The sequence below is a fragment of the Hemiscyllium ocellatum genome, chromosome 10, assembly GCF_020745735.1.
Source record: "Hemiscyllium ocellatum isolate sHemOce1 chromosome 10, sHemOce1.pat.X.cur, whole genome shotgun sequence".
NCBI lineage: Eukaryota > Metazoa > Chordata > Chondrichthyes > Orectolobiformes > Hemiscylliidae > Hemiscyllium > Hemiscyllium ocellatum.
Genome location: NC_083410.1, coordinates 929,258 through 956,090, shown reverse-complemented (window position 1 = coordinate 956,090; position 26,833 = coordinate 929,258). Strand labels below are relative to the sequence as shown.

The 26,833-nt window shown below is 44.1% G+C and overlaps 1 protein-coding gene across 1 annotated transcript in view; it reads left to right on the top strand.

Moving 5' to 3' along the window:
• The first annotated feature begins 4,700 nt into the window (after nucleotides 1-4,700).
• The window catches only part of efhc1 (EF-hand domain (C-terminal) containing 1), a 43,869-nt gene continuing 21,736 nt past the window's right edge, over nucleotides 4,701-26,833 (top strand). Inside the window, exons 1-7 of the mRNA XM_060830690.1 lie at nucleotides 4,701-4,763; nucleotides 5,475-5,696; nucleotides 5,887-6,174; nucleotides 12,510-12,662; nucleotides 13,472-13,664; nucleotides 14,327-14,547; nucleotides 20,739-20,879. Coding sequence (XP_060686673.1) covers nucleotides 4,701-4,763; nucleotides 5,475-5,696; nucleotides 5,887-6,174; nucleotides 12,510-12,662; nucleotides 13,472-13,664; nucleotides 14,327-14,547; nucleotides 20,739-20,879 — 1,281 coding nt within the window. The remainder of the gene's footprint in view (nucleotides 4,764-5,474; nucleotides 5,697-5,886; nucleotides 6,175-12,509; nucleotides 12,663-13,471; nucleotides 13,665-14,326; nucleotides 14,548-20,738; nucleotides 20,880-26,833) is intronic.

Here is a 26,833-nt window from a genome sequence, read left to right as displayed (position 1 = left end):
CCATTGTTCCTCCACTGTCATCCCTGCTAAGGTATTGCACATTGAATTTTGGCCAGCTCCTCCCTCATAGCTCCATAGTTCCCTTTATTCAACTGAAATATTGTCACTTCCGAATGTACCCTCTCCCTTTCAAATTGCAGATTGAAACTTATTGTATTATGGTCACTACTTCCCATTGGCTCCTTCACTTCGAGGTCCCTGATCAATTCTGGTTCGTTGCACAATTCCAGATCCAGAATTGCCTTCTCCCTGGAAGGCTCCAGCACCAGCTGTTCTAAGAATCCATCTCGGAAGCACTCCACAAAGTCTCTTTCTTGGGATCCAGTACCATCCTGATTCTCCCAGTCTTCCTGCATGTTGAAATCCCCCATAACAACTGTAGTAACATCTTTGAGACAGGTCAATTTCAGCTCCTGATTCAACTTGCACCCTACATCCAGATTACTGTTTGGGGGCCTGTAGGTAACTCCCATGAGGGTCGTTCTACCTTTAAAATTTCTCAGCTCTATCCACACTGACTCTACATCCCCTGATTCTAGGTCCCCCGCGCAAGGGACTGAATATCATCCCTTACCAACATGGCCACCCCACCCCCTCTGCCCGTCACTCTGTCCTTACGATAGCACGTGTAGCCTTGAATATTCATTTCCCAGGCCCTGTCCATTTGAAGCCACGTCTCAGTTATCCCCACAGTATCCCCTCACCCTTTCCATCAATCCCTATTTCACTCAACCTTACAGCATGATCCCTTTTTGAGTTTTCTGCCTCATTGATACAGTTGTCTTTCTTGACTTCCCTTGTTCTAACTTTCCCTTCAATTTCTTTCTTAAACATCCATTTTGTCCCCTCCCCCCCATTATTTAGTTTAAACGCAGCTGTGTTGCAGTGGCAAACCTGCCTGCCAGAATGCTGGTCCCCAACCTATTAAGGTGCAACCCGTCCCTCTTGTATAATTTATCCTCATGCACTATAGTTAAATACAGAGAAACCGATATTTATTAATGACCACTAACTAACTGTTCCGATATAGTAAATTCCTATAAACACAGTTTTGGCAAAGACAAATTCAGTAAAATAGATTGTTTCACGTAATTCCAGCTGCAGGGAGAGCTCCAGCTTTTAGTTGTAACAGTGAGAGGATGAACAGTTCCCACATCGAGCATCACCCAGCAACTGCTACACAAGGCGAAAACTAAAATGCAATCTTTGTTCTGTGAGAGTTTGTCCCCACCCGTTCAGAACTGGATAGCCTCACAAGCTGTTTATTTTGTTGACTTTAGAGCAGACTGCTTGACACCTCTGTCTCAACATACCTTCACAAAAATAAACTACAAAATATACCTCTTAAAGCCATAGTTTTGTCATGTCATTACTTCCTCAGTTATTCCTCAAGGTAGACCCAAAATAACCATTATAACCTATGAATGAGTACCTTCAACCATCATAAACTCATTGAGTCATACAGCACGGAAACAGACCCATTCTTCCCAAACTAAACTAGTCCCACCTGCCTGATCCTGGCCCATATCCCTTTAAACATTTTTATTCATGTACTTGTCCAAATATCTTTTAAATGTTGTAATTGTATTCACATCTACCACTTCCTCAGAAAGTTGATTCCACATGTGAACCATCCTCTGCGAAAGAAATTTGCCCCCCACCGTCCTTTCATCACCCCAGAAATGCAACAAAATTTCTTTTGAATCACAGATATGTTTCAGTATAACTTGCTTCAGTGTTGTTTACCAGTTTCACAATCAGATGTTTCCAATTATCCTACATTTGAAATTTAATTCCTAATACTAAAAGTTCTAAAACACATGAATTATGAAACATTTTTACAACACTCCGTATGGACCTGGAATGGGTTGCAAACGGTGCTGAACACAGCACGATCATCAGGTTCTAACTTCACAACATAACAGCTGATGATGACTGTTTCTAGGATATAACTCTGACCAACACCTAAGACAATGGTTTGTGGCTGAGATGATTAGTTTCCTTGATAAAGTGTTTATGAAGGGTTTTGTTTTAAACGTAGAGTCTGTTAGTTTTTCAGTTTTTAACGTTTGAATTTTAAACATTTTATGTTAAATTAGCAGTTTATGCTTTGTTTTACCCTTATACAACGAGTTTGTTTAAAATGTGAAATCTTGTAGTATGATTAGTTTGGGGAATAATTGGGAGGCTGAAATTCTTTTCTAAAAGTTAGTGGTCTCTCATGAGCTAATGGCAGCAACAAGACATGAACAATAACCAGGTTTGGACAACACAAGTTCCAGGCAATTAGATTCGATTCCCCACAGTGTGGAAACAGGCCCATCAGCCCAACAAGTCCACGCTGACCCTCCAAAGAGTTACCCACCCAGACCCATTTCCCTCTGACTAATGCACCTTAAACTATGGGCAATTTCCCATGGCCAATTCACCTGACCTGCACATCTTTGGACTGTGGGAGGAAACTGGAGCACCCAGGGAAAACCCACACAGACACGGGGAGAATGTGCAAACTCCACACAGATAGTTGCCAGAGGGTGGAATCGAACCTGGGACCCTGGTGCTGTGAGGCAACAGCGCTAACCACTGAGCCACTGTACTGCCCCTCCAATGAGGGAGAATCTAACCATTGCTCACTGACACTCAATGGCATTACCATCACTGAATTCCCCATTATCAACATCCTGGGAGCTATCATTGATCAGAACTGGACTGGACTAGCTAGGTAAATATTATGATTAGAGTAAAAAATGAGGTCTGCAGATGCTGGAGATCACAGCTGAAAATGTGTTGCTGGTTAAAGCACAGCAGGTCAGGCAGCATCTCAGGAATAGGGAATTCGATGTTTCAAGCATAAGCCCTTCATCAGGATTCCTGATGAAGGGCTTATGCTCGAAACGTCGAATTCCCTATTCCTGAGATGCTGCCTGACCTGCTGTGCTTTAACCAGCAACACATTTTCAAATATTATGATTACAAGAGCAGATCAGAGGCTGGGAATTCTATAGAGTAATCCATCATCTAACTTACTTTTAACTACATTTTCTTTTCTGTCATAGCTGTTTATAACACATATCATTCTGTTGCACTTTTTTTTAACTGACTGGTACATTTTAGCGCAATGTATAAATGGACCCTAAATCTGATTGATTGAGATGTTGCCATGGAGAATGCACTTAGAAACGGTGACTTCCAACTTTTTTAAGTAATTGAGAAAAGCGTAACGCTTTGACAAGTTTCTTGAGCTGTAGCCTGTGTATGAATTATGTAGTTTCTAGCAAGTGTAAATTAGCCATATTGCTCAACTGATTGTCCTAAATTGTTTGTTGTGATTTTATTTTAGCACATTCTGAACTGTTTAGCAATTGTTGTCCAGTTGTGGAGTCACAGTTTGTCTAGTTGAGTACAGGCAGCACTTTAGCGGTTGCTGATGGACAAGGGCATTTGTTGTTTGATATAATCCTTCAGTCATTAGGATTTAACAGGCTACATATCTAGCATCACCACAGCACTGAATCTCATACACCCTATTACTCAGTTGCATGGAATGCAAAACAACAGTTTAGTTCATCAGAAGCATCGTATCAGTGGCAAACACCACCTTTGTTGTTTCTGTCTGGTAACAGTATTAAATGGCTAGTGTTATCTGATACTCAAAATTAATACCGTATGCTGTCAGAACACTTTACAAGATCAAAATTGCAGTCTTAGGTATTTGGGAAATTAAGAATACTTTGGATCAGGAATGACTAGGAATTGGGAATAGTTTGGAAAAGGGAATCAGGAATTATTGGGATCAAGAACATTTGGGATTAGGAATGTTTAGAAAACAGGAATAATTGGGATTGGGTACATTAATAAATGGAATATTGGGAATTAGGAACTTACAGGAATTCAGAATATTTAGGGAACAGGAGTGCATGGAAATTGGGAGTAATGGGGAATTGGCAATATCTGATATATTTGGGAATTGGCAATATTTGGGGATTAGGAATGTTGGAATTGGGAATATTTGGGAAATTGGAATGATTTGGGATTGGAAATATTTGGGGATTGGGAAGATTTGCGAAATAGGAATATTTGGGAATAATTGAGGATAGGGAATATTTAGGAACTGATGATGAGGTTAAAAACAAAGAGGAGAAACGCGATTCACAGCCAATCCGCGTTCAGATTCACTTGGTGCCGAGTGAGCCCGGGTTGTTTACTGTTTCCATGGAAACAGATTCCGGAGCCATACCGAGAGAAAAACTGGTTATCATCAATGGAGAGGAGAGACAGAGTGTAAAAGAGAAAGAGTGGGAGAGCGAGAGACAAGGAGAGAGAGATTGTGTGAAAGAGAGAGAGACAGATACAGGGACAGACGGAGTGTAAAAGAGAAAGAGAGAGAGAGAGAGAAACAGAGTGAGAGAGAGAGATTGTGTGAAAGAGAGAGACAGATACAGAGAGAGTGTGACAGAGAGACAGAGAAAGAGAGACTGTGTGTGTGAGAGAGAGAAAGGATTATCACTGGGAGAGAGGAAGAGAATGAGTGAGAGAAAAAGTGTGAGAGAGTAAGTGTGAGAGAGAGAGACAGAGAAAGTGAGTGAGAGAGAGGGAGAGGGGGACAGAGAGAGAGAGAGTGTGTGAGAGAGAGAGAGTGTGTGAGAGAGAGAGAGTGAGTGTGAGTGAGAGAGGGAGAATTGTCAACCAGGGCAGAGGCAATGTCCTGCTACCCTGTAAGGGGGCTTCCCCTCCTCCCAGGCAACACTTTCCTGGACCCTACGGTGAGAATGGCTTTGGGGAAGGGCGTGGGGCATTGGGAGAGAGAGAAAGAGAGAGAGGGTTAACAGGGAGAGAGAGAGAGGTGGGGTAGTTGTGAGGTGGTAATAGGGAGAATTAGAAAGGGGTTAATGGGGAGAGGGTTAAAAGGGGGAGAGAGAAAGGGGGTAATGGAGGGAGATAGAGTCAAAAGGAAGAGAGAGCAAAGGGGTTAGTGGGGAGAGAGAGGTGGTTAACAGTGAGGGAATAATGAGGAGATAGAGAAAGGGGGTAATGGGGAGAGACAGAGGGATAATCAGGAGAGAGGGGGTAATGGAGAGAGAGGGGGTAATGGGGGGACAGATAGATAGTATAACAGGGAAAGAGAGAGGGGTTCATGGGGGAAAAGAGATGCATAATGGGGGAGAATGAGAAGGGTAATCGGGGAGAGAGAGAGATAGATAACAGGGAGAGTGAGAGGGGTAACAAGGAGAGAGAGGGATAACAGGGAGGGAGAGAGAGATTTTGGGGGAGAGAGAGAGAGGGTGAGGGAGAGGAGCTTCGGCAGAGTGTGAGACTCAATGGGGCAAAACTCCCTCAGTTCCTGTATCTTATTGTACTTTTAGGGAATGAATGCTAATGAGGAATGGGAAAGTTAGTGAGGTGGGACTGATCGTTAATAAGGAATGAATTCCATGTTCCTTTTCTGAAAATTATATCGTTGTAATTGTCTTTAGAAATCTAACTTCCATCGATCACAGACTTTCACCTACAAGAATGGGATTGCTCTTCCTCTTGTGCCCAAGGTTGGGATTGGTGGGGAACCAATCCATGTCAATCAGCTGTCTCTGTCTGATGTGGATGAATTGGCCAACAAGAAACCAACATTAACCTATGGCCAGGCCAAACAGGCCCCGCCAGCAGATTTCATCCCTGGGCATGTGGCTTTTGATAAGAAGGTAATGTTTTGATCATTCACCCACTGACCACATTTTCCATTGACCTCCAACCCTACGCCCACCAACCATGCCTACTCCCAGACACAACTCTCCCCTCAATCACATTTCCTGCTACACCCCCACCCCAACTCCAACCCACCACCCACTGCTGTATTTTTTCAGTGAAACTGTTTTCTCGATTTTAAATCAGGTATTGAAATTTGATGGATATTTCAAGGAGACAGTTCATGAATCTTCACAGGAATATTATCGGGTTCGACCGATCATCCTGTACTATTACCTGGAGGATGATAGTATTGCCATTCATGAGCCTGAAGTGGACAATTCTGGACTAAATCAGGGTAAACTGATCAACAGACAGCGACTCCCAAAGAACGACCAAGGGGATTGTTGGCATTGGAAGGATCTCAATGTAGCGATGGAGGTGGTGGCTTACGGCAGGCGCTACCATCTCACTGGCTGTGACAAGTTTACGTGTGTAAGTCAACCCTTCGAAAACATCATATCATCTTATTAAAATGCAAATATAAGCAATCAGAGTAGGCCTCTTGGTCTCATGAGCTTGATCCACAATTCAAAAAATTGTGGCTAATCTGATTTTAACCTTAATTCTACATTCCTGTATATCCCGATATTCCTGGGAAATCAAGAATCTATCTACCTCTTTAGAGTTAATATTAGAATTAGATTTAATTCTCATGTGTTGAAATAATTGCCCAGAGGCCGGTATTCCATCACCAAGTCACCCTTTATTTACATGTGACCTGAAATCAGGAGCCTATGGTTATATCTGTTAGCAAGGGCTCCCCAATTGGCCCAGGTTAACGGATATAATCAAGGATCTCATCATCAATGAGATCAACCTGGTTCCAATCACTACATGTGTATTTACATACAGGAGCTGAAAATGTGTTGCTGGTTAAAGCGCAGCAGGTCAGGCAGCATCCAAGGAACAGGAAATTCGACGTTTCGGGCACAAGCCCTTCATACAGGAGTACAGTGAAAAGTGTGCATCCACTGGCTTTTAAGGGAAGGAATTCCAAATATTCACAATCCTCCGAGGCAAAAGATGTTTCCTCATCTCTGTTTCAAATGGGTGCCCCTTTATTTTTAAATAATGACCATCTAATTCTAGATTCTCCCACAAAAGGAACCATTCTCTCCACATCCACCTGGTCAAGTCACCTCAGGGGATCTTCTGTGTTCCAATCAGTCACCTCTGACTCTTCTCAACTCCAGAGGATACAAGCCCTGCCTGCCAAGCCTTTCTTTATCAGGGAATCCAGATACTAGCCCAGTCAACCGTCTCTGAACTGTTTCCAGCACATTAACTTTCTTCTATCAATACCATGACCAGAATTGTACATAGTACTCTGAACTCAGTCTCATCAATGCACTGCTGCTGAGCTTTTCCAGCAACTTCTGCTTTTGTTTCTGATTTGCCGCATCTGAAGTTCTTTCAGTTTTTATTTAATATTTAACTCACTGCCACATTACTTCCAAGCATGCCCAACTTGAAGACGTTCTGTCAGCTTTCGGACAGGATTTCGGTTCTGATCTTTCTCCTTGACCATGTATTCATTACCCCCTCCTCTCACTTTATCTTCTGCATGTGATCTAACATTTTCCCTAGCTACCATCAGTTTTGAGGAAGGGTCACCCTACCTGAAATGTTAACTCTGATTTCTATTCACGATGCTGCAGGATCTGCTGAGCTTTTCCAGCAATTTCTGCTTTTGTTTCTGATTTACAACATCCACAGTTCTTTTGGTTTTTATAATTGAAGCATTACATTCTTACTCTTGTATTCAATTTGTCTCACAATAAACCATAACATTCTATGAACTTTCCTAATTATTTCCTTTACCTATACACTAACCCAGTGATTCATGTACTGCGATACCCAGATTCCATCTGCATCTCAGGGCTCTGCAACCTTTCACCATTTAGATAATATTTTTTTTACTCTTTCTGTCGAAGTAGACAATTTCACACTTTCCCATTTTGCACTTCATTTTTTTGGAGTGCACTTCATTGGTCCCCTAACCTATCTATATCCCTTTGTAGGGGCCTTTGTCCTCTTCACAATTCACCTTCTTACCTGTTTTTGTGTCATTAACAGGCTGAGCTACCATATCTACAATCCCTTCATCCAACTCATATCTTACATGTGTAAAGAGCTGAGGTATGAACACCAACCCTTGTGACACATCAGTGGTGACATCCTGCCAACGTGAACAAATCCATTTATTCCTGTTCTCTGCTTCCTGTTAGCCTGCCAATCTTCTCCTTATATCAGTGGTTACCTACTATAGCATGGGCTTATAACAATAATCTTTGATGTGGAAATCTTGTATTCTTTGTCTCAACAACATCTATATATGTTTCAGCAACAGAGAAAAGCTATGCTCATTACAGACATAAACATAGAATAATATAGCACAGGAACAGCCCCAACATTATGTCTGTGCTGACTATGATGCCATGGTCCATATCTCTCTACTCTCTGCCTGTTCATGTATCGGTCTAAATGCCTCTTGAACTTTGCCATTGTATCTACTTCTACCACATCTCCCGGCAGACTATTCCAGGCACCTACCACGCCCTGCATACAAATGTTGTCTCGCACATCTCCTTTAAACTTTCCCCCTTTCACCATAAACCTACGCTCTCTAGTATTTGACACTTTCAACCTGGAAAAGACAGTTCGACTCTCTATCCTATCCATGCCTTGTATCATTTTATAAACTTCTAACAGGTCACCCCCATTCAGCCTCTGATGCTCTGACAAAACCAATCCAAGTTTGTCCAACCTCTCCTATTGCTAATACATTCCAATCCAGGCATCGTCCCAGTAAACCTCTGTGGCACCCTCTCCAAAGCCGCCACATGTTTTCGACAGCATGGCAACCAGAACTGCACACAATATTCCAAATTTGGTCTAACTAAATGTTTATACATCTGCAACATTTATGTTCAATACCCTGACCAATTTCAGGAGGCTATGGATTACGCCCCACGATCCCTCCATATATCAATGTTCCTCAGAGTCCTGCCCTTTATTGCATACTTTCCTCTTGCATTTAACATCCCATCGTGCATCACCTCACACTTGTCTGGAGTAAACTCTATCTTCCATTTCTCCATCCAACTTTTCTATATCTTTATCCTGCTGTATGCTTTGATAGTCTTACTCACTATCCACAACTCCATCAATTTTTGGGTCATTTACATGCTCACTAATCAGACTGCTCTCCCATATTATAAACCACAGATGTCTCAGCAGTGCTCCTTGTGAAACTCCAATGGTCACAAACCTTCAGTCACAAAAACACCCATCTTCAAAGACCAAGCCAATTTTATATCCAATTTACCAACTCTCCATGGATCCCATGTGACTTAATCTTCTGGACAAGCCTACAATGATGGACATTGTAAAATGCGATAGTAAAGTCCATGAGGACAACATCTACTGCCCTACCCTCATCAATTATCTTTGTCACTTCCTCAAAAAATTCAATCAAATTTGAAAGACAAGATCTCTCCCACACAAAGCCATGCTGACTATCTCTAATAAGTCCATTCTTTTCCAAATGAGAATAAATCCTGTTCCTAAAATTCTTCTTTAATAATTCCCCTTTCACTGATAGAAGCCTCATTTAGATTTTTTTTTGGATTTCCCCTATTGCCATTTTTCAACAGAGGAACAACATTGGCTAATCTCCAATCCCTGTGACCTTGGCTGTGGCTAAAGAGGATGCAAAGGTCTTTATCAAGGCCCCAATAATTTCCTCCCTTGCCTGTCTCAGTATCCTGGGAAAGATCTCTAAGGTCCTAGGATTTAACTAAGTTAATGGTTTTCAAGACACTTAACACCTCCTGCTTCTCAATACTGACATGGCCCAGAATATCAACATGCTCCTTCCTAACCTTACCATCATCAAAGTCCTTCTCCCTGGTGAATACTGAAGTACTCATTAAAGACCTCATCCACTTCCTCTGGCTCCATATAAATTCCTTCCTTTGTCCTTGGGTAGACTTTTGCTTTTCATGATTACCTCTTTGTGCCTATGATATGTATAAAATGCCATGGGATTCTCCGTAATCCTATTTTCCAATGACATTTCATTGCCCCCTTTAACCCTCTAATTCTTTGTTTAAGTTCTTTCCTTTTCCTTATATTTCTCATTGGCCTTGTCTGATTTCAATTTCCTAAACCTGACATATGCTTCTTATTTATTTTTGATGAAACTTTCAATATCTCCGGAGTTCCTGAATCTTGCCATCCTTACCTTTCATCCTCACTGGAATGTGCTGGTCTTGAACTCTGATCAATTGGCCTCTAAAAGATTCTAGCATGTCAGATGTGGATTTGCTCCCAAAAGCCCCCTATTCTAATTTCTTCAGTTCCTAGCTTATGGTGCCTTCCCCCAGTTTAGAACTTTCACCCGAGGACTAGTCTTATTCTTTACTCATAACTATCTTAAAGCATTTGGAATTATGATCGCTGTTTCCAAAATGTTTTCCCACTGAAACTTTGATCATCTGCCCAGGCTCATTGTCCAAGACAAGGTCCCATATGGCCTCTTCCCTAATTGGGCTATCCGTAAGGTCAAGAATCCCGAAAGTAAACCAGCCAGGGGTGCAGTCACTTGCTGATCCCTGCCCAGTGATGCCAAGGTTTGAGAGAAGGGGGAAATCAGCCATGGTTCCTGCTCCTGAATGATGTCCAGTGATTCCAGTGATGTCCGGAGACTGACAGAGAGTGGAATTCATCCAGGGGCTCATACAGTCTTAGAGCCATACAGCACGATTTGGCCATGTCAACCAAATTTCCCAAACTACACCAGTCCCACTTTCCACATCCCTCCCATGCTTTCCTATTCGTGCACCTGTTCAAATATCTTTTAAATATTGTTGCTATATCTGTGTCTATCACTTCCTGAAATGAAATACCAACTCAAAGAGTTTAACTGGATCCAGTGATGAAGGAAAGACAAGAGGCCTTAGTGATTGTTGCTAATAGTGTGAATACAGCCTGGGCCCAGAGCTGAGTACTTGATAGCAGTGACTGAGAACAAATGTATTTGTATGGGGACTGGTCAGCTTTGTTGGTGGGATGGCTGGTATATAGTGCAGAGCAATTCCAACAGCAGGATTCATTTCCTAGACTGGCCAAGGTTACTTTGAAGGTGCTGCCTTCTCAGACTTGGCCCTTGTCTGAGGTATGGGGACACCCAGGTTAAACTGAAAGAACAGTGCTGCACTGAAGCAGCCCCTTCGGCCCTCGAAGACTGCGCCAACACATGGATGCTTTTCTAAACTAAAACCCTTTGCCTCTACATGGTCCACATCCCTCTATTTCCTGCCTATTCGTGTATCTGTCAAGATGCCTGTTATACATTGTTATTGTATCCACCTCCCCCACTTCCTCTGGAAGTGTATTCCAGGCACTTACTACCTTCTGTGTAAAAACTTGCCTCTCACATCTCCTTTAAACTTTCCCCTTTTTACCTTAAACCCATGTCCCCTAGTAATTAACATTTCTACCCTGGGAAAAAGACTCCGCCCAATGCATTCTGTCCATACCTCTCATAATTATGTCATTTCTTTCAGGTTACCTTCGACATTACCTACTGGTGATGTGGTGGCCAGAATTGTACACAATATTCCAAATGTGGCCTAACTAAAGTTCTATATAGCTGCAACATGACTTGCTAGTTTTTACACTCTATGCCCTGAATGATGAATGGAAGCATGTCATACGCCTTCTTCACCACCTTGTCCACTTGTCACTACTTCAGAGAATTGTGGATCTTTACAATTAGATCTCTCTGCATGTTGATGCTATTCAAGTTTGTGCCATTTACTGTACACTTTCCTCCCAAAATATATCACCTTGCATTTGACTGGATTAAATTCCATCTGCCATTTCTCTACCCAAGTCTCCAGCCTATCTGTATCTTGCTGTATCCATTGCAATCCCCCTCACCTTTTGCAGTTCTTCCAATCCTTCTATCTTCTGAAAACTTACTAATCAGGCCATTCACTGGTCACAGATCTCCAGTCTGCAAAACACCCATCCACTACTGCTCTCTGTCTTCCTTGACAAAGCCAGTATCCAATTCTGTATCCAATTTACCAACTCACTGTAGATTCCATGTGACTTCACCTTCTGTGTCAGCCTGCCATGAGGGGCCTTACCAAAAGCCTTGCTAAAGTCCATATAGACAACATCTGCCCTCACCAATCACCTTTGTCAATTCTTCAAAAAAACTCAAACAGACTTGTGAGACACAAACTTCCCTGCACAAAACCATGCTGTCTATCGCTAATAGGTCCATTAATGTAAGTAAATTTTATACCTAAGAATCTTCTCCAATAATTTCCTTACCATTAATGTAAGGCTCACCAACTTGTAATTTCATGGATTATCCCTGCTGCCCTTCTTAAACGAGGGTACAACATTGGATTGTTACCAGTCCTCTGGGACTTCTGCTGTGACTGAAGAGGATACGAAGATTTTGTACAAAGCCCCAGCAAATTCCTCACCCGTTCCATATCGATCCCATCAGGTCCTGGGGATTTGTCTACCTTAATGCTTTTCAAACACCCAACAACTCCTCGTTTTTTTTATATTGACATGCCCTAGAAACTCACCAGCTGTCTCCATAAAATGAGAGCGTGGCACTATCAGTTTTATTTATTTTTGTGTGCGCGGTTAATTTGATTTGAAAAGATTGTTGGGTTCCTGCTTGCTTTGTTTCTCCTCTCAATCCTGTTGCTAACCACGTGTTGTCTCCAATTTCCCAGGATTTTATGGTGAGCCATGGCATTATCCCAAATTGTCCAGAGATGATCCCACCAGATCCCTACATCGAGAGTCGCAAAAGAAACCCTGCTCGGGAGCATATCACTCCCTCAGACTTTGATAAACTCAAACAGTTCCTGACCTATGACCGAAAGGTTTGTATCCTGACCCGTAACTTAAAGATTAGTAACCTGACCTTTGACTGGGAGTTTGTGACCCAATGGCCTGATAACCAATCACAAGTCACTGGATTGGAAATTAATTACCAATTGAAAGCAGACCTTTGGTTAGGAAAGCAGAGAGTCTCTGTCTAATTGTCAAGTCCAGTGATTGTCACAAACAATACATGACCAAGGAATATTTCAATGGCTTTGTGTGAGGGGAAGTCGTAGTCAGCCTTGCTCCCAACACATCAATCAATTTAGTTTCCGGATTATGTGGTTCAGCAGATTGTGGCATTTCTGCCAAGAGATACCCACAGCAGCTGATGATAGGTCAGCCAACGGGTGAATGGAAATGTGGAACTCTGGGGATGGGGGTGGGAGAGAGCTAGTCTTTGGAGGAACAAGGTCTGTTGAGATGTAATGGAAGGAAGATAGATGTGATCCAGGAGGGAAACAGAACAAAATGGGAACATGGTCCACAGGGAAGAGGTCCTGAGGTGTGGTTGTCCAGAGGGTAGAGGGTCTGGACAATGCAGTCTGGAGGGACATTGAGCCCTGAGGGGAGTGAAGCCCAAGGGAAGGGATTTGGAAGGGGACAGTTTCAAAGATGGAGAGGGGATGTGAAGGGCAGAGGCTTCATGATGAAGAGATGGTCCAGATGTTAATCTTAGGGAAAGTATCCAATGGGATGGTGATGGTAGCAGGGTGGAGGATATCATGGGACTGGGTGGGATAGGCACAAAACCTGTGGTCTCTCCCAGCATCATTCCTCTCTGCCTGACTCTCCTTACCTTTGGTAGGTTCTGAGATTCTATGCTTACTGGAATGACACAGACAATATGTTTGGTGAGTGCAGACGGTACGTTATCCATTATTATCTGGCTGATGGGACATTGGAAATCCGTGATGTTTACGAAAAGAATGATGGACGAGATCCTTTTCCAATGATGGTGGGTCGGAAGCGTTACCCCAAAACATTGAAAGACGAGGCAGGTGAGAGTCTAATTTCCAGAGTGAAACTCACTCTGACCTTTACTGGGGTACAGTCCCACACACACTGACCCTCACTGCGGTACAGTGCCACAAACACTGACCCTCACTGGGGTACAGTGCCACACACACTGACTCTCACTGGGGTATAGTCCCACACACACTGACTCTCATTGGGGTACAGTCCCACACACACTGACCCTCACTGGGGTACAGTCCTACACACACTGGCACTCACTGGGGTATAGCCCCACATACATGGACACTCACTGGGGTATAGTCTCACATGCACTGACACTCACTGGGGTACAGTCCTACACACACTGATTCTCACTGTGGTATAGCCCCACACACACTGATTCTCACTGAGGTACAGCCCCACACACACCGACTCTCACTGGGGTACAGTCCTACACACACTGATTCTCACTGGGGTACAGTCCCACCCACACTGACTCTCACTGGGGTACAGTCCCACCCACACTGATTCTCACTGAGGTACAGCCCCACACACACCAACTCTCACTGGCAATGGGTCATATACTTACTTTCACTGGGGTATGGTGTCCCTCAGGCACTGACTCTCACTGGGGATATAGCTCTGAGTCCCAATGATGGTCATTACCTCCCTCTCACACATTGTTTTTCTGTCCCTGCCTCTGTAGCAACCTTCCCCTCGATCTCAATGGAGGTGTCTGACCAGGAGGTGAAGGAATGGTATGGTCCACGGGATTTCATTGTTGGTCAATCTGTCACTCTTCTTGGTCGTGAATTCTTCATCTATGACTGTGATGAGTTCACAAAGAATTACTTTTACCAGAACATTAGGGGGGTGGAGCTTCATCCCGTTGATGTCATCAAGAAACCTGCACCACCAGAGAAAAAGGTTTGCAGTTTTTTTATATTGAATTCATGTATTCCCAGGAAGCTATGATGAAGGACTCACCCAGTATTCCTGGATTGTGCCCTGTTGCTGGTGGACAGGTTTTGGGGAGTCAGGATGTTCGTCTGTAACCACAATATCTCAAAGGTTAGTCCAGTTCAGTATCTAATCAACAGGAATATCCAGGATGTTTGATAGTAGGAAATTCAGTTATAGTGACAACATTGAATGTTAATTGGTGATGTTTAGGTTGTCTGTTGTTGGAGATGGTCATTGCCTCACCAAATCTCACACCATTGGAAGATTTTGGCCAGACAGCCGGGATAAATGGGTCTTTTTCCCTTGGTATGTTGTAACTAGTGAGGTGCCACAGGGTTTGACCCTCAGGCCCCAACTATGTACAATCGATATTCATGATTTCTCAGCAGGGAGATAAGGTGCTAGACCCAAATTTTCAAATGACACTAAAATAGATGGGAAATGAAATTGCAATGAAAAAGAAAGAAGTTTACAAACGAACAGCGATAGATTCGGTGAATGGGCCAAATTTGGCAAATGGAACAAAAAGAAATTGCTGAAAAACTTAACAGCAGGTTTGGCAGCCTCTGTGGACAGAAATCAGAGTTAACGTTTCAGATCCAATCACCCTTCCTCAGAACATTGGCAGATGGAGTTTAATGTGGTTAACTGTGAGGCTATCTGTTTTATTTGGAAGTTCAAGCTTTCAGAGTGCTTCTCCATCATCAGGTGGGGCTAGTGGGGCAGGATCATAAGATACAGAATTTATAGTAAAAGATTAAAGTGTGATACAACTTTTACTATAAATTCTATGTCCACTTATCCTGCCCTACTAGTTACCTGATGAAGGAGCAGCGCTCCGAAAGCTAGTGCTTCCAATTAAACCTGTTGGACTATAACCTGGTGTTGTGTGATTTTTAATGTTGCCCACCCCAGTCCAACACCAGCTCCTCCACATCATGGTTAACTGTTTTGATCAGAGAAATGAAAAGGCAACCTATTATCTAAATGGAGAGAAACTGCAGATGGTTTTGGTGTAGAAGGATTTGGTGAATCACAGAAAGATTAGAGCAGGTAATAAGGAAGGTCAATGGAACATTGGCATTTATTGCTAAAGGAATAGAGTGTAAAAGTGGAAAGTGTTTCTGCAACTGTACAAGGCAATAGTGAGACTGCACCTGGAGCATTGGTTACAATCGTGGTCCCCTGACTTGACGAGGGATGTAATTGTATTAAGAGGCAGTTCAGAGGAGGTTCACTACCTTGTTTCCAGAGATGAGGGATTTGTCTTGGGCAGAGAGTGAGCAGTTTTAGGCCTAACACTATGAAGTTTAGAAAAATGAGAGAAAATTTAATTGAGGTATATAAGATGCTAAACAAGATTGACAAAGTAGACGTAGAGAGGATGTTTCCTCATGTGTGGCAATATAGAATGAGAAGCCATTGTCTTACGATAAGGGGAAGCCGTTTTAAAATGGAAATGAGGAGAAATTATTCCTCTCAATGGATCACAAATCTGTGAAATTCACAGATTGTTGAGGATGCTGGGACTTTGAGTAAATTTAAGGAGGAGATAGGCAGAGTTTTAATTAGTAACAGTTTGAGAGATTATAGGGAGTGGGCAGGAAAGTGGAGTTGAGGTTGAGATGATATCAGCCAAGTTCTGAACTGTTTTAGCCATCCAATATCTGTTATGTACAATGTTTTTCTGCTTTATCCAGGGAACTCTAGGAATGTACCTCAATGGTACCCAAACTGTCACCTCTTCAGAGGCAGCCCAATGCCAGTCTTTTATACCATTAAGGTCAGCCCTCCCCCAGGTCATGATTTCACTCGGGATTTGCTCTTGTTCATCTTCATAATCAACGTCAACTTTGATCATACAATGATCACTGTCACCTAAATCTTTGCCAACTGACTCTTGAATAAAACAAAGAACAGTAAATGCTGATGCTCTGACGAAATACCCAGTGCCTGCCTCAACTTGATTTCCTTTCCCTTTGGCCAACCTCCTCCCACTTATATCCATGATTCTTCTGGCATTTTAAATCAGGTTCAGAATTTCCAGTTTGCCAGCACCAGCCACCACCTCATCAACACAGATATGCAATTCCTTTCCACACCAGGATAGTGTCAGGGCTCTCTGCTCCATCCAGCCTAAACCATCTTCATCTCCCCTCACCCTCCTCTGCCCGGCCAGGCTCATCCTCACTCTGAACAAAGAAAAAAGAAAATTTACAGCCCTCCGAGCCTGATCTGATCCTAATCCACTCTCTAAACCTGTCGCCCAATCCCTAAGGATCTGTATCCCTCAGCTCCCCACCTACTCATGCATCTGTCTAGACACACCTTAAACTGAACACTGATGCAAAGTAATCATTCAGAATCTCACCCATTCTCTCAGGTTTGACACACAGCCTTCCTTCCTTATCCTTTATAGACAATAGACAATAGACAACAGGTGCAGGAGTAGGCCACTCTGCCCTTCGAGCCTGCACCACCATTCAATATGATCATGGCTGATCCTTAATCAGTATCCTGTTCCTGCCTTATCTCCATAACCCTTGATTCCACTATCCTTGAGAGCTCTATCCAACTCTTTCTTAAATGAATCCAGCGACTGAGCCTCCACTGTTGTGGTTCTGTTCGCCGAACTGGGAGTTTTTATTGCAAACATTTCGTCCCTTTTCTAGGTGACATCTTCAGTGCTTGGGAGCCTCCTGTGAAGCGCTTCTGTGCTGATTCCTCCGGCATTTATACTGGTTTGAATCTGCCGCTTCCGGTTGTCAGTTGCTGTCCGCTGCAGTGGCCGGTATATAGGGTCTAGGTCGATGTGTCTGTTGATAGAATTCGTGGATGAGTGCCATGCCTCTAGGAATTCCCTGGCTGTTCTCTGTTTGGCTTGTCCTATAATAGTGGTGTTGTCCCAATCGAATTCATGTTGTTTGTCATCTGAGTGTATGGCTACTAGGGATAGCTGGTCGTGTCGTTTCGTGGCTAGTTGATGTTCGTGGATGCGGGTTGTTAGCTGTCTTCCTGTTTGTCCTGTGTAGTGTTTTGTGCAGTCCTTGCATGGGATTTTGTACACTACGTTGGTTTTGAGTAGTGTGGTTTTGTGGTACTACACACCAACGTAATGTACAAAATCCCATGCAAGGACTGCACAAAACACTACATAGTAGGACAAACAGGAAGACAGCAAACAACCCACATCCACGAACATCAACTAGCCACGAAACAACACAACCAGCTATCCTTAGTAGCCATACACACAGATGACAAACAACATGAATTCGATTGGGACAACACCACTATTATAGGGCAGGCCAAACAGAGAACAGCCAGGGAATTCCTAGAAGCATGGCACTCATCCACAAATTCGATTAACAGACACATCGACCTAGACCCTATATACCGGCCACTGCAGCGGACAGCAACTGACAACCGGAAGCGGCAGATTCAAACCAGTATAAATGCCGGAGGAATCAGCACAGAAGCGCTTCACAGGAGGCTCCCAAGCACTGAAGATGTCACCTAGAAAAGGGACAAAACGTTTGCAACAAAAACTCCCAGCTCGGCGAACAGAACCACAACAACGAGCACCCGAGCTAAAATCTCACAAACTTTGGGCCTCCACTGCCCTCTGGGGCAGAGCATTCCACACAGCCACCATTCTCTGGGTGAAGAAGTTTCTCCTCATCTCTGTCCTAAATGGTCTACCTCGTATTTTTAAGCTGTGTCCTCTGGTTTGGCACTCACCCATCAGCGGAAACATGTTTCCTGCCTCCAGAGTGTCCAATCCTTTCATAATCTTATACGTCTCAATCAGATCCCCTCTCTGTCTTCTAAACTCAAGTGTATACAAGCCCAGTCGCTCCAGTCTTTCAGCGTAAGGTAGTCCCGCCATTCCAGGAATTGACCTCGTGAACCTACGCTGCACTCCCTCAATAGCCAGAATGTCTTTCCACAAATTTGGAGACCAGAACTGCACACAGTACTCCAGATGTGGTCTCACCAGGGCCCTGTACAGCTGCAGAAGCACCTCTTTGCTTCTATACTCAATCCCTCTTGTTATGAAGGCCAGCATGCTATCAGCCTTCTTCACTACCTGCTGTACCTGCATGCTTGCCTTCATTGACTAGTGTACAAGAACACCCAGATCTCTTTAGTGGACCAATCCTTTCTCTACCCTCTTGCTTCTTATATAAAATAAAATGCTTTGGGATTCTCCTTAATTCTGCTCATTAAAGCTATTTCATGTCCCCTTTTACCTGCTTGATTCCTCATTTAACAATGGTCCAACTCTCCTGAGATTCCTCCGAGGCGCGTCCTGTTCTTAGCTACCTGGACCTTATGTACGCTTCCCTTTTCCTCTTGGCTATTTGCTCGATTTCTCCTGTCATCCACGGTTCACAAATCGTGCCTTTCCTTTCCCTTGTTTTCAACGGGACATGCCTATCCTGCACTATCTTCAACTTATCTTTAAAAGCCTCCCACATCTCAAATGTGGACTTCCCTTCAAATAGCTGTGTCCAATCCACATTTCCCAGCTCCTGCCTAATTTTGATATAATAGGCCTTGGCCCAGTTTAGTACTCTTCCCTTAGGACTACTCTCAACTTCATCTATGAGTATTCTAAAACTTACAGAATTGTGGTCACTGTTCCCAAAGAAATCCCCCACCGCAACTTCTACACCTGGCCTGGCTTGTTCCCCAGTACCAGGTCCAATAAGCTCCTTCCCTCGTCGGACTATTGACACACTGCTCTAGAAAACTCTCCTGGACGCTTCGTACAAATTCTAACCCATCCAGACCTCTGATGCTAAATGTATCCCTGTCAATGTTGGGAAAATGAAAATCTCCCATCACCCTGTTGCCTCTACATCTTTCCATAATCTGTTTACCTATTTGTTCTTCTACCTCTTGCTCACTGTTGGGACGTACTGCATTGTAACAACTTCCCCTTTAACACCTCTCACTTTCACGGGTACCCACATGGACCCAGTTATGCCTGTCCCTTTGTGGGGTTTGCGGAACATTCCTTGTTCCAGTCCTACTCAGGTCCATCCCCACAACTCTTTCTCTGCTACATCGATGACATCATCAGTGCTCCTTCCCTCTCTTGTCCAGGCTTGGAAAAATGATCAATTTCACTTCCAACTTCCACCCTGCTCTCACCTTCACCTGACTCCTCCCTTCCCTTCCTCAACATCTCTGCTTCCATTTCTAGTGATAAGCTGGCCACCAATATCCCCTACAAACCCATTGACTCCTCCAGTTAGCTTGACCATACATCCTCTCACACTGCTTCCTGTAAAGAATCTATTCCATTCTCCCAGTTTGTCCAAACCCATCACATCTGTTCTGATGATACCAAACCTCTGAAATGTCCACCTTCTTCCTCAATCCAGGATTCCCAATCACCGTAGTAAACAAGCTGTGTCTGACCCATTTCTTACACTGTGCCCTCACCTCCTGACTTCCCACCCACAACACCAACAAGGTCTCATGGTCCTCAAGTACCACTTCAACAGCATTCGCATCCAAAAGATCATAAGGCACACTCCGTCACCTCCAGCAGAATGACACTGCCAGATACATATTCCCCTCCTCTCCCTTGTCAGCCTTTCTTAGGGACTGTACCCACCGGGACACCCTGATCCAACCCTCCTCCACTCCCAGTACATCCCCAAACCTCCACAGCACCTCCCCCTGGAATCACAGAAGGTATAACACCTGCCCATTTACTTCCTCCCTCCTCTCCATCCTGGGTTCGAGACACACCTTCTGGGTAAAATACTGATTTACCCGAATTACACTCAATCTAGTCTACTGTAATTATTGCAATTATCATGATGTTTTATGTTCACTGATATTACCACCATCTTGTTTAGAGTCTAATCAACCTCCAAGTCTGATCATACCCAATCATTGGCCTTTCCCTTTCTCCTGTTCTCATTCATCAAGTGAAGTAGTGAAGGGGCAGTGCTACGAAAGCTTGTGATTTCAAATAAACCTGTTCGGACTATAACCTGGTGTCATGTGACTTCTGACCTTGTCCACCCCAGTACAACATTTGCATATCCATATTATGGCCTGTTCTCATTGGCTGCTGTGCTAAATACCCAGTTCCTATTGGTAGTTGTGTTGTAATACTCTGTTCCCATTGGCTCTAGTGGGTTCCTCCATACAATGGATTTGGATCAGTGGAGGATTCACTGGGGAATTGTTTATCGTTCATCCCCAAACCACCAAAGAAGGACGTCCGCAAAATCCTGGAAATGGACAAGGTCATCCTGCGATATGAGGCTAAGATGGTAAGAAGTATTGTTTCAAGTGATGTCTGTTTAATGGCTCCCAAAGGTTGCACTCACAGCAGAGGTAGAAGTCACATGACTACATCAAACCAATTGTATTTCTCCAAATATTCCCCTTTTAACAGCCTTTGCACTGTACAGCACGGAAAGAGGCTCTTTGGCCCATCAGCAGTGGTCAAAAACAACCATCTAACTATTCTAGCCCCATTTCCCAGCACTTAGCCTATAGCCCTGTAGTTATGGTTTGGAGATGCCGGTGTTGGACTGGGGTGAACAAGATTAAAAATCACACAACACCAGGTTATAGTCCAACAGGTTTCTGGAGGGCTGTTCCTTAATCAGGTGGTTGTCCTGATTAATCAGTTCCACATCTCTGCACATGCATCACATGTGTGATTGTTAAATCATGCTAGAAAGAACAGAATAGAATCCAAACAATGTGGAAGCAAGCCATTCAGCCCATCACGTCCACACTGAGCCTCTGAAGACCATCCTATCTAGACCAGGCCCTCTACCCTATCCCTGTAGCTCCATATCTACCAAGGTGAATCCACCTAACCAAACATTGATACTGTTACCACCGGAAGAAGAGGAGGAAGGTCTCCCTAGATTCTCTGGATGCAGGCGATGGGCCATGGTCTGTGATACGCTGCCTGTGTCAGAGTCAGAGGCACTGGAGCTGGGGCAAAAACATCACAAGAAAGGCTACAAGAGAATGACCAGGCCTCCATCCCCAGACTGGGGGCAGTCGGGTGTTTGGAGCCACCTGGATATTGTTGACTGTCGTTCTTGATTGGGGTTGTTAACCTGGTCCAATCAGGAAAGCCGTGGTTGACCAATATAACCAGATTAGGCCTTTCAAATGCCAAGACTGTGGGAAGTGCTATAAATGTTCCTGGGAAATGACATCCCATCAACTTGTTCACACTGATGAGAGACCATTTACATGCTCTTGTTGTGGGACTGGGTTCAGGTGATCATCTGAACTCAGTGCCCACCGGCGGATTCACTCTGGAGAGAGGCCGTTCACCTGCTTTGAGTGTGGAAAGAGATTCATCAATTGTCCACCCTGCTGACCCACCAGCACACTCACAATGGGGAGTGACCTTCACCTGCACTCAGTGTGGGAAGGGCCTCACTACTTCATCCAACCTCAAGGTGTTTGGTATGCTTTCCTTTATTGGTCAGAGTATTGAGTACAGGAGTTGGGAGGTCATGTTGCAGCTGTACAGGACATTGGTTAGGCCACTGTTGGAATATTGTGTGCAATTCTGGTCTCCTTCCCATTGGAAAGATGTTGTGAAACTTGAAAGGGTTCAGAAAAGATTTCCAAGGATGTTGCCAGGGTTGGAGGATTTGAGCTACAGGGAGAGGCTGAACAGGCTGGGGCTGTTTTCCCTGGAGTGTCGGAGGCTGAGGGGTGACCTTATAGAGGTTTACAAAATTATGAGGGACATGGATAGGATAAATAGACAAAGTCTTTTCCCTGGGGTCGGGGAGTCCAGAACTAGAGGGCATAGGTTTAGGGTGAGAGGGGAAAGATATAAAAGAGACCAAAGGGGCAACATTTTCACACAGAGGGTGGTACGTGTATGGAATGAGCTGCCAGAGGATGTGGTGCAGGCTGGTACAATTACAACATTTAAGAGGCATCTGGATGGGTATATGTATAGGAAGGGTTTGGAGGGATATGGGCCGGGTGCTGGCAGGTGGGACTAGATTGGGTTGAGATATCTGGTCAGCATGGACGGGTTGGACTGAAGGGTCTGTTTCCATGCTGTACATCTCTATGACTCTATGACTCCTGACACATCGCCGAGTACATGGTGGGGAGAGAGCATTTACCTGCTCTAAATGTGGGAAGAGTTCCATTCATTCATCCACGCTGCTGAGACACCAGCGAGTTCACAAGGCATTACCGTGATGGGATTTTGGTGCTAATCACATCCAGGACTAAAGCATGTTCACTGGAGTCTGTTCCAGTTGATGTATTGCCAGCTATGTTATTGGTGTTCATATTCTAGAACATAGAATATAGAAAGATACAGCGCAGTACAGGCCCCTCGGCCCTCGATGTTGCGCCGACCGAATCCTACCTAACCTACACTAGCCCAATAACCTCCATATGCCTATCCAATGCCCGCTTAAATGACCATAAAGAAGGAGAGTTCACCACTGCTACTGTCAGGGCATTCCATGAACTCACAACCCGCTGAGTAAAGAATCTACCCCTAACATCTGTCCTACACCTACCTCCCCTTAATTTAAAGCTGTGTCCCCTAGTAACAGCTGACTCCATTAGCGGTAAAAGGTTCTCAGTGTCGACCCTATCTAAACCCCTAATCATCTTATACACCTCTATCAAATCTCCCCTAAACCTTCTCTTCTCCAATGAGAACAGCCCCAAGTGCCTCAGCCTTTCCTCATAAGATTTTCCTACCATTCCAGGCAACATCCTGGTAAACCTCATCTGCACTCGTTCCAATGCCTCCACATCCTTCCTATAGTATGGCGACCAAAACTGCACACAATACTCCAGATGAGGCCGCACCAGAGTCTTATACAACTGCAACATGACCTCAGGACTCCGGAACTCAATTCCTCTACCAATAAAGCCCAGTACACCATATGCCTTCCTCACAGCACTATTTACCTGGGTGGCCACTTTCAGAGATCTGTGTACATGGACACCAAGATCCCTCTGCTCATCCACACTACCAAGTAGCCTACCATTAGCCCAGTAATCCATCATCTTGTTACTCCTACCAAAGTGAATGACTTCACACTTAGCTACATTGAATTCCATTTGCCACCTTTCTGCCCAGCTCTGCAACTTATCTGTATCCCGCTGTAACCTACCACTTCCTTCCTCACTATCCACAACTCCACCGACTTTTGTGTCATCCGCAAACTTGCTTACCCAGCTTTCAAGCCCTTCCTCTAGATCATTTATAAAGATAACAAAAAGCAATGGTCCCAAAACAGATCCTTGTGGTACACCGCTAGTAACTGAACTCCAAGATGAACATAATCCATCAACTACTACCCTCTGTCTCCTTCCAGCCAGCCAATTCCTAATCCAAACCTCTAATGTATCCTCAATGCCATACCTCCGAAGTTTTAGCATTAGCCTACCATGGGGAACCTTATCGAACGCCTTACTAAAATCCATATACACAACATCTACTGCTTTACCCTCGTCCACTTCCTTAGTCACCTTCTCAAAGAACTCAATAAGGTTTGTGAGGCACGACCTGCCCTTCACAAAACCATGCTGGCTATCCTTGATCACGTTATTCCTATCCAGATGTTCATAAATCTTATCCCTTACCATTCTCTCTAAGACTTTGCCCACCACTGAAGTCAGACTCACTGGCCTATAGTTACTAGGGCTATCCCTACTCCCTTTCTTGAACAAGGGGACCACATTCGCTATCCTCCAGTCCTCTGGTACTATTCCCGTTGACAATGACGACATAAAAATCCAGGCCAATGGCTCTGCTATCTCCTCCCTAGCTTTCCATAGGATCCTAGGGTAAATGCCATCAGGCCCAGGAGACTTATCTATTTTCATCCTCTCCAATATTCCCAGAACCTCTTCCCTGCATATTTCCAGGCCATCCATTCTAATCATTTGTGACTCCATATTCACGTCAGCAACAGTGTCCTGTTCCTGAGTGAATACTGATGAAAAGTATTGATTTAGTGTCTCTCCAATCTCTTCCGCCTCCACACACAACTTCCCACTACTATCCTTGACTGGACCGATACCTACCCTAGTCATCCTTTTATTCCTGACATACCTATAGAAAGCCTTTGGGTTTTCCCTAATCCTACCAGCTAAAGACTTTAGGGGTAAAAGTCTAATCATCTTTGTTAAATTAAAAACCAGATTAGGGTGGCACAGTGGTTAGCACTGTTACCTCACAGCGCCAGGGACCTGGGTTTGGTTCCAGCCTCGGGAGACTGTGTGGAGTTTGCGCATTCTCCCCGTGTCTGCGTGGGTTTCCTCCCACAGTCCAAAGATGTGCAGGTCAGGTGAATTGGCCATGCTCATTTGCCCAGAGTGTCCAGGGGTGTGTAGGCTAGGTGTATGAGTCAGGGGAAGTATAGAGCGGTAGGGGAATGGGTCTGGGTGGTATACCCTTTGAAGGGCTGGTGTAGACTTGTTGGGCCAAATGGTCTGTCCCAACACTATAGGGATTCTATGATCACATAACAAACACTACAACAGACTCAAAATGAATGAAATATTTATAACCAGATTAGGGGCGCCGTGGGGAGTGGAGTGCTTTATTTCCCCCTCCAACTCTATTTTGATTTAATCCCTGCCCCCACCTCCCTGTTTCACTTTTTCATCACTTAACATCGTCCTTTGTTGGGCAGAGCTCTGCTTGTCACTGGCCATTCAGGTGTCTTCCTTTCTTTCTGGTGGTGGGACATGAATAAGGATTTATGCACTTGTTCATTCACTGTGACTTATACCTCTACACACACAACAAGGGTGCTGGGCAAAATAAGCACTACTACTGTTTGGCAGTAGTGTGGGGATTATAAAAAGACATAACCAGATAAGGGAAAAAAAGAAAAAAAAATTTTAAAAAGGTATTACCAGATTAGGGAGAAAAGAATATAACCAGATTAGAATCTCCTTGGTTCAGGTGACTGACTCTGAGCTGAATGGCCACAGCCAGTGTAACTGTAAGGGGGAAGAGGGTCTCCTAGAATAAGGAGACATTTGCCTTCTGATTTTCTTTTTTAGTTTTGGGTTTTTTGGGGTTTTTTGTTGTTCTTTATAAAAAAAAACAGATTAGGGAGAAAAAAATAAAAGGAGATCAGAGTCGAGAGTGTGGTGCTGGAAAAGCACAGCAGGTCAGGCAGCATCCAAGGGGCAGGAGAATCGATGTTTCGAGCAAAAATCCTCCATCAGGAATGAGTAAAAAGTATTACCAGATTAGAATCTCCTCGATTCACAATCCGAGCTGTCAAACCACAGCCAGATACTGTATGGAAGTAAATGAAGATTAGGTGACAGGGTACCGTCCTCTGTAGTTAGTTCACACGTTAAATTTCTTAGTCCTTTACAAAGCACTGAATTCTTCACTGGTATATCGTCGGAAATGGTATAATCAATACTGTCAGAGACATTCTACAATCTCTGAAGTCATGGGCATCAGCTGGTTAACCCTCAACTTTAACGAGCTGATGGCCATGAGTTCGGACATTGTAGAAAGATCACTGACCACCTGTGCTGACTGGGTTGGTATTCTGCCAGAGCAGTGCGACACTACAATCTATGTCTCGTGTGTGTGTGTCCCTCCCTCCCACAATTCAAACATGTATGTGTGTCCCTTCCACAGTTCAAACACGTGTGTGTCCCTCCCTCCCACAGTTCAAACATGTGTGTCCCTCCCTCCCACAGTTCAAACATGTGTGTGTGTGTCCCTCCCTCCCACAGTTCAAACACGTGTGTGTGTGTCCCTCCCTCCCACAGTTCAAACATGTGTGTGTGTGTCCCTTCCTCCCACAGTTCAAACATGTGTGTGTGTGTCCCTCCCTCCCACAGTTCAAACATGTGTGTCCCTCCCTCCCACAGTTCAAACATGTGTGTGTGTGTCCCTCCCTCCCACAGTTCAAACATGTGTGTCCCTCCCTCCCACAGTTCAAACATGTGTGTGTGTGTCCCTCCCTCCCACAGTTGAATGTGTGTGTGTCCCTCCCTCCCACAGCTCAAACATGTGTAATTTCGGTGAATTTGGCCATGGGAAATGGGAGTTTTGGTGATAGGGTGAGTCTGGGTGGGATGTTCTTCAGAAGGTCACTGCAGATTCAATGGGCAGAATGGCCTCTTACTCCACTGTAGGGATTCTATGATTCACTTGCCTTCAAATCTTCTTCAATAGTTGGCAGAGGCTAGTGATACCTTTTAAAAGATTTCTTTATATTATTTGGAT